Source organism: Petaurus breviceps, unplaced genomic scaffold (genome assembly GCF_028583685.1).
Source record: "Petaurus breviceps papuanus isolate PSGF00001 unplaced genomic scaffold, PetGlider_PUasm1.0 490, whole genome shotgun sequence".
NCBI lineage: Eukaryota > Metazoa > Chordata > Mammalia > Diprotodontia > Petauridae > Petaurus > Petaurus breviceps.
Window position 1 is genome coordinate 5,570,089 of NW_027186352.1, and position 8,936 is coordinate 5,579,024.

Sequence of the window (8,936 nt, forward strand, 5' to 3'; positions counted from 1 at the left end):
TGTGTGTGTGTGTGTGTATGTATATACTACATGGGCAAGACAGAATGTATTTCTGGAGAAAATTGGGGAAATATCAGCCTATTCTCCTGTTGTTCAAGGTCAAAAAGCAGCTGGCCTCAGTCTCTTCCTCTCACTCACCATGGATCTCCCAGAAGTTCTGGTGGTAAATCTCAGGTCACCCAGCAGCTTCCTAGAGTACTTTAGGTTAGAGAGGACCACCCAGAAATGCCCATGTTGTAGCTTCACAATGTCCTGTCGCCTTTATGCCCCAGACACAATATAAGACTTGACCAAAAGGTTCTGGTAAAATTTGGTGCCCGTTCTCCAGTCCTAAACCTTATTGTTGCCTGTATTCCCAGAAAAATTATGCCAAGAATGAAAGAACATGAATAGTTTCCTTACAGCCCCCAGAATTCCTCAGGACACCTTTTAAAACACAGGCTTACATTCCATGGAAATCAATCACTCCCTCTTTCAACAGAAATTCTCATGTGTTTCATAAAGAGTTGTACATATTGCAACTATAAAGTCCAACCCTCTTAAAATCCATATTAAAAGTGTGTTTACTTAAGTAATAATGACCTCTGGGTCGGACATTTCCTGGCAGTTAATGGCCAGCTGTGGTAAGAGCCCTCCTTTCCACCACCAGGCCCAAGCTACCCAACTTATTAAGCTGCCAGGAAATCCCCACCCCCATTGTAACTGCTTAGAAAGCTTGGGAACGCCAGCGGTAAAGGGGCCTTGCCTCCATGATCTCAGCTGCCATCATGTGTGTGAGGCATCATGGGAATGTGATCATTGTCAGTAGCATCACCCCCATGGCTACCCTGGCTCTGTTGACATCCTTGAGCTTGACCAGGGCCTCTCAGCCCAAGCGAAGACCAATAAAAAGGAAAGTGTTGCTGGGTTTTGATGCCGCCTGAATATCTGGACTTTTAAATGTCTAACAATCACTTCTCTTGATTAATAAACCTAACAGACTCCACTTTTGTATCTTTATAGATTCTTTCTCAAGTTTTTCCTCAAGTGCAATCAGAACTGTTTGAAGAATGCAGGCAACCCCCGAGATATGCGGAGATTCCAGGTATACATTTGAAAAAGTATCAGGATCGGTCCAACCAAACGATTTCCTACAGTGCTGATTATCCGATTTTGGAAATTTGCTGTGCAAACAATCTTTAGATGGGAAGCAAAGTGATATATTTTAGGACATGCTGGCTTTGTAGTCAGAGGCCCTGGGTTCCAATCTTACCTCTTGCTACCTACAGGACCCTAGGTAAATAAATGGCTTTCTATCTCTGGGTCATAGTCTCCTCAGGTATAACATGAAGGGGCTGGCCTTTAGAATAATTCCTTCCAGCTTCGAATCTGAGACCCTCTTATCCTCAGTGCCTGGGAAACAACATGATTTTTTTTCTCACGTTTTGTGGCTCTCCATAGCCTTTGGCTTTGCTCACCTAGTGACCAGCCTACTAACTGGGCCAATAGCCTTGGTCTGCTGCTAGGCCAGAATTGGGGCTTTTCTACCTTGCTAAAACTTGCCAGTGCTGGTCAAGAACCCAGGTCACTGTTGGGCCACACCAAGTCATCAGTGGGGTCTGTGCTCGACAATTTAAGTAAAGAAAAGCCTTCTGCATATTTATCTTGAGGAACCCAAATTCATCAAGTCCAGCTTAAGCTGGTGATCTCCTCTGAAATCTTATTTCAGGTATGGTCATGTGCTATCACGTGACTTTTCCCCTTGAGTTGGTTAGGCGTTTCAAGAGCTAGCCCCTGGAAAGTCATTATTGGGAGTTGCTCATACTATTCCCATTCAGGTCTGGTAAGTTCAGTAGGCGTATTTAAGATCACTTTGGGTTGTTAAAAATTTTTTAAAGGTTTCCTAGTAAAAACAAAAAACCAAACCAAAGTAATTTCTACTTTAGCATTTGTTTGATCACCTAAAACATCACATGTGTTTGGCTGACCAGAACTTAGCTTGGGATCTAGATAGAACAGGAAATCAATCTATAAGCATTTGTTAAGTCCTACTGTGTGCTAGGCAGCTTAATGTCATTTCAGCATCTAGTACTCTGTCTTTGCCAGGAGTTGGGATATTTGGTTAGATGAGGATTTTTTTCTCAGTTGTACCCTAAAGTGACATAATCAATCAGTCACCATTTATTAGGCACCTCCTATGAGTCAGGCATTTTACTTATAGATTTTATGCTATTATCCTAAGGGAACCAACGCTGCCTTCCCTTCACTGCTCTGGACCAATTTCAGAGCCCTCTCGTCCCCTAAATCCTGCTGAAACAATTTAAACCTTTCCATCCTGTTTAGCCTCTGTGGCTGGTTTTTGGGGCTTTGCCCTGGTGGGCTTGATCCCCACTTTTAGCTCGAGATCTTATTCTGGGAGAGGAATGACCTGATGCCACGTGCAGAGCAGGACTATTTCTCTCCATTTTTTCAGTCTGGCCACTGGTAATTTTAGGCTGCCAAGTCTTGTAGAAACATGACAACCTCTTTTGCTATTTTAGGATTCTTTAGACTGATGGGCTGAGACATGACTTCTCCATAGCCGCTGCTCGTGACTCAGTGGACTGAGACAGTGGCTCAGAAACACAGGATCATTGACTCAGGTTCTCCATTCAGGGACCCAAATTTGGGATGGTGAATGTGGCCTTATTGTTAAGGCATCCCAATGTTTTTCTGAGAAATTCTCCTTCCAGGTTAAGTTTTATGACAGAAGACACAACCTCTGTTTTCATGCACAATCACCAACGTGCTTAGGAGGGGTCACCTAGCCAGCCACCAACAGTCAAGCTCTGTATTTTAGAGACACGTGTTTCTTGCAAACAGCTCAGTCCAGTTTCCATTTTTCATGTATCTTGGCCTCGCCCGGCATTGGCAATATTGATCCATTGGAACAGAGCAGAAGGTCAAACCTGGAATGAGTGGATGTGTCCTCTTTGTCTTACTGATGACTGAATGAAGCATCAGTCACAAGTGATCTTGGGCTTTGCAGTGGGACCCCAGAGTCACTCGAAGGACTTCCTTCTGTCTCTTGAGCTAATCTCCCTGCCTCTCAGAAGGTTTAACTGGACTTAATGGGATGTCAGGTCTTCAACAATATTTTCAACTGGTTTGCCCATCTCAGCACCTTTCTGAAGGTGCACTGCAGGAATGAGCCAATACTGAGAAAGAAAACATAGCATGCTTTCTCTCTTTCTGCTGACCTACGGTATTTTCCCTTGGTGACTGACCTAGATAGAGAGATGACAGAATAAAGACAGTTGTCTTTAAAAATTTTTTTTATCTTCTCCTTTTCCCATGTCTTTAACATGCCATGGTCTAAGAGATTAAAAAGGGATGAACCCTTTCCATAAAGTTATAATAACTTTGTTGGCATGACGATGTCCAGATTAACTGTAGAGAGCAGGCTGAAAGTCAAAGTTCGGTAATGGGGACAATGATGGGGCTCCAGGAGTCTTGAGTAAAAGATACAGACAGAGCAGAGCAGCAAAAACAGTATTGGATTTAAAGTCAGAGGCCCGAGTTCAGATGTGCTTGCCTGGTGGCACAGTGGATAGATGTGGGATGTAAGGGTCAGGAGGTCTTGAGTCAGAACCCTCCCTGGGACACTTAGTAGCTGTGTGACTCTGGACAAGTCACTTAATGCCTTATCTGTAGAATGGGGACCACCTACCTCCTGGGGTTGTTGTGAATATCAAACAAGTTAACTCAAGGGAAGGGTTTTGCAAATCATAAAATACTACAGAAATGGAAACAAAACAAAACCTTTAACAAGTAACCTGTCTCCTTCACTTGTTACCTTGTGACTGGACAAGGAGCCCTCTCGAGGCCTCGGTGTCCTCCTCTGTAAGAGGAGGGGGCTGGACCAGATGACCTGCCGTGCTCCTAGGATAGCTGGGACTGGCCCTCCCTCCGGTGGCTCCCAGGAAAGCCTCGGCCAACCTTGTAGAAGGGTCAGCCAGACCACTGCCTCCTCTGCGGCAGAATGTTCCAGTCTGCCATCCAGAAAGCTCTGGCAAAGAGAGAGATTGCAAAGTGCTGAAGGTGCACGACGTGTCAGGGGCTACTAACCAGGGAGCAGGGAAGGCAGTCTCTGCCCGAATCTTCAGGTGGTGTCCTCACCGTGGCGCCATTTCTTTTTTTTTTTTTTTTATCTTTTTTTTAAATGCTTTATTAACTTCTGATTTACATCATTCGTTTCCTCCAGATTTTGAGTTACAAATTTTCTCCCCGTTTTCCCCCCACCCATCCCCCCAAAACAGCAGTCCCACAGGATATCCCCACCTCCAATCTGCTCTCTCCCATATTTTCTCCCATACCCGTTTCGACTTTTCCAGTGCATCTCTATGTGGTGCCATTTCTTAATCTTCAAATCAAGCCTATGAATTAGCTCAGGTCAAAAATTCATTCTGTGACTCTGTACAAAGAGATCAGCACAACTTTCATTTTAAATGATGAATTCTGTGGTCGCTGTGGGCTTGTAAGTGCCTAGAGCCCAGAAGATACTTCATTCCTCATCTGGAATGGTTGGCTTCTCCTATTGCCCAGTGCCATGAGCTGCTTCAGGGGCTGAGGGATGGTTTGGTTGGTATTAACCCAAACTGGGCATGACGTCAAGGACTCACCTGGCTTAGCCTGGGGATGAGACTCCAAACTTCCTTCATGCCAGGGACTGGCCTCAAGTCTGGACTTGCACCCAAAGCACCATGCAGTGACATTCCCATTAAACCTGTGCTTCTATTTTTGCTATTCAAGTGACATCAATCCTTTGGAGCCAACACCATTTTTAAAAACCATTAAAAGAGTGATCAGTTCCTGTTTGCCTGGTTTGTTGGGGAGTGTCACCTCCAGTCCCTGAGTCTGTGTCTTGGTCAGCAAGGTTGCCCCCTTGGCCTGTGTTGCTATTCCAGTGTCTACCAAGAAGCAGCTGGAAGCTAAAGGCCCTATCCCTCATCTCTCCTTTGGCCGGGCTCTGAACCTGGACACAAGAATAGGAGCCTTTCACTCAAAAATAATGGAAGAAATTCCATGGGTATGCCAGGGTCACTCGCCAACCAGATGAACTTGAAGAGGGATACTTTGCAGGCACTGAAAACACTTTCACTCTTCATCTTCAACTCTGTCTTTTCAGATGCAAAAAAGTTCATTATCAGACATTAAATGTAATTGTGAAATTGACCCAGAGATCATTTACTGAGAGAATGTAGGGAGTTGGGGCTCTGATTTATTCAGCAGACGCTGGTGGTAGGGGATCCTCACAGCCTTCATTTGAAGGCAGTCTCAAGTGAACAAATTTTAATTAGATAAACTATCTAATCAATATATCAACAGATCAAAACAGCAGCTTTTAAAATGAGTGGCTAGAGGGGTGTTTCTGAAGCTAATGGCTAGAAGAATATTTCCCTGAATTGAATTCACTTGTTAGCATAATAGGAGATTAAGCTCTCATTAGTGCAGCAGGTTTTGAAGAGAAACAATTGTGAGTTAAAAAAAAAAATCCTGACTATTAGCCCCAAACCAGCAAGTGGTGGGTGGCCATCAATGGAAAACTTCCAAGCACAATCAGGTGATTTTCCTTTCCCCTTTAAAGTTGTGTTAAAAGAAAAAACCCCAAACCTCATCAATATGCTGTGTTTTTGTTGTCGTTTTTAAATCCCATGTTACAACTGACTTTCTCTTGGCAGGTTGTTGTATCAACTACAGTCAACGTGGATGGCCACGTTCTGGCTGTGTCCGACAACATGTTTGTGCACAACAACTCCAAACACGGAAGGCGGGCCCGCCGCCTTGACCCGTCAGAAGGTACGGCCCCTTCTTATCTGGAAAATGGTAGGCACACATTTACATGTCTTTTTTTATTTGCAATGCTTTTTTTTTTTTTGCATCATCCTTTATTTTGATACACTCGACAATTATTTTCACATGGTTTTCCCTCCTCCCACTGATCAAACGACCCATTAAAAAGCATCCCAGGCCTTGTCAAGCAGAGGACAGCTCTCTATTTGCTTCTTACATTCTCCTGAGATTCCTTTCTTTTAATGCCCCATGTTTTGCGCTTAGCCCATTTAAAAAACTCTTTTCCATTCTCTTTCCTTCTGTTTGTTTAAAAGCTTTGTTTTGCTTATAGCTTTTCTTGCTCTTTTAATTTATTTGATTTTATTTTGGCTTGTCATAATCCTTGGTTCAGAGGAAGGGAGACTCAGGTCCTGTCAGCCATTTCCAATGGATGGTAAACACATGACTGACCCTGCCAAGAGTTTACCATGGGGTCAGTTTTCTGACCTTGGTCACCATGCCACAGAAGAAAACAGTAGGGTTTAGAGATAAGAAAAAGCACATAAAATGTTTGTCTTCCAACAGCCATTCAACAACAATTGACTTCTTGTCTGGAGAGTTAAGAGCGAATCATTTGTGAGCAGAGGGATGGAAGAACATGTCCCTAGATACCCACTTACAAAGCTGAGAGACTGACACGTGGCAGTGGGCACCCTCAGCCTCCAATCCATATTCACACACTTATGGGCTCAACACTTTGCAAAGATCAGGAGACATAGAGGAACACGGAAAGGTCACTGGAGAAAGGAGAAGCCCCCCCTAGAGCAGCACTGATCATGATTCCCCTTAATGGCAGATCTCTTTGATTGTAAATGAGCTCCTCTTTGGGTGACCTTGAGGGCCAGAGATGGGAAGTCTCCTTTAAGAAATGTGATTTTTGTAGAGTGACTGGACCCCCTAACAAGGGAAGGTTCAGGAATTCCACCTATGGAGGACAATGATCCTGGCACCCCAGGGCACAGCGCTTGGGGGTGAACTAGTGTATGTGGGGCCAGTGGTGATGATGGGGATGAAACATGCCTGAGGCTTCAGGACTGGAGCACAGTGCATATGCATCTGCTGTGGCCACCAACATAAACTCATCTGTTTTTCTGTGCTAATGACTAAGGTATCAGAGAACCAAACTACAGTAATTAGAGGTCGCCCCAGCACCCCAGTCATTAGGGCCTCTGACGTATTGTTTGTCTCCTTCCGAGCTGCTCAAGGTAGGGGTGTGTTTTGCTTGGCAACCATCACTAATGAGGTTCACAATTAGGAAGGTTGCATCCTTCTCCCTTAGCCCTCTCCCTCCCTAGAGAGAGGACGAGCAACATTATAGGCTCAGGAAGCGTTCTCAGCCCTGTGGTGATAGGTTTTCGTCTGGGTCCGAATTCAGCCTCTCTAATGAGCTATTATGATCTTAGCCAAGTACAAGTATTTATTTTTATAAATCTGCATTTAAAAAAGGCGTTTGACTGTTAGGAGCAAATATAACATTTAGAAGGATAAAGGCCCCTTGTGCAGACCCCTGAGACCTGGGCCCACCAATCAAAAGCCACTTTGTCAAGGAAGCCAGCCCAGGGTTTTGTTTGTTTGCTTAAGTGTGGGTGACAGAATCACCACAATGCTTTCAATATCTTTCACTTGGAATTGATCACACTGGGCCATTGTCTTGGAGCCCCGGGCTGGCTGCTTGAGCCGATGGGCCGCCCTGAAACAGATGCGCCCAGCTCGGTCCCCCTCTCCCTCCCCAGTGCATCTTTCTCCAGCGAGGGAGATGGCATTTGTCCTACGTCCAGATGAATTTTTTTTTTTTTTTTTACAAATGAGGGCCTGGGGTTCTTGACGCCCATCTCGGGAAGAGGTTTGTGCCTGAGTGTCTTCCACTTCTTGAAAGAGCTCCCTGGAAGGTGTGGGCACAGGGCTGCTACAGATTTCCTTCCTTCTGCCCGGCTGAACCATATCTTGTGGGAGGGATGGGATGCTTTGAATTAGCGACACATCCTTTAAAGAGAAAGCCCCCACTCCAAACCGCAGCTATTTGCCTGTGTTCAGCCTCTTCTAGCTAACACCTCATTATCCAATCATCTAATATTCACCAGCAGTATATACACACACACACTCAGATCGTTTCCAAGTAAACTAATTCCCCCCGCTGCTGCTGTGGAAGACTGCCATACAATCCTTTGAGCTCACAAAAGGCAAGGCAGATTATTTACAGTAGTCGAATACAAGTGAGGGAAAGCGATTGTTCTCCCTTCCAGCCCAGCATCTAGAACTAATGTTGAATTTTTTCTTGTCCCTGCCCTCCTCCCCCCATAAATGACTCAGGCTCTGTTTAAACCTTAAGCAAGCCCTAGCCCAGCCCCAGGCCCGCAGCACAAGACTGATTTACATGCCAAGTGCCCGTAATGCTGTTAGGGTTTATGCAATAACCACAACTGAATCCAGGCTGCAGGGTTTTAGCGAGTTAAAGAGAACAGATGGCCCTAGGAGAGGTAAAAGGTATAATCCTATCAGCTGGAGTATCAGCCAGCCATCTGGCCATCCCAAGTACAATTACGAGACATTTTAGCCAGCAGAACAAAGGAGTCTTCATGAGGCAAGATTAGGCCTGTTGGAGTGCTTCAATATTGTGAATCCAGAAAAAGGTGACAAACGCTGGGAACGGCTCGGGAGGGCTTGCTGATTAATGACCACGGGGAGGGACCGATGCACTGTCCGATAATGCCGGGAGGGACACGGCCCCTGGAGGCATTTTGGGCAAGTGGGTTTGTGTCTGAAGTCAGAGTCTCCCTGGCACTCTCAGAAAGTTCCCTCAGACAAAGCCATCGAGCCCCTGGCAGGAAGCGGGCTGGTTTTCACCTGCCTCACAGAACCCAGGGTAGCCAACAAGCGGGCATGGCATGCACAGGGAGGAATGAACAAGTTCATTCACTGAAAGCAGCGTCGGCCATGGGGGCTCTAATTTAACAAAACCGATAGGGATGGGGCCTGGACCTGTTATTTCCTGGATGTAGGGTCCCCAAAGCAGGCAGCCCTTCCCAGGTCTGTGGTAAGCTCACAGCCACCCAATCACCTCTTTAGGGCAGGAGCCTTAGAAAAAG

The 8,936-nt window shown here is 45.4% G+C and overlaps 1 protein-coding gene across 10 annotated transcripts in view; it reads left to right on the top strand.

Annotated features, from left to right (window-relative positions):
* EBF3 (EBF transcription factor 3) overlaps nt 1–8,936 on the top strand; it is a 154,249-nt gene that overhangs the window by 102,204 nt on the left and 43,109 nt on the right. For 7 of the 10 annotated variants that reach the window (XM_069101700.1, XM_069101701.1, XM_069101707.1 and 4 more), the window contains exons 4-5: nt 1,003–1,084; nt 5,700–5,844. In XM_069101700.1, the coding sequence (XP_068957801.1) occupies nt 1,003–1,084; nt 5,700–5,844 (227 nt within the window). The remainder of the gene's footprint in view (nt 1–1,002; nt 1,085–5,699; nt 5,845–8,936) is intronic. The other 3 variants (XM_069101705.1, XM_069101702.1, XM_069101703.1) reach the window with 1 other exon arrangement.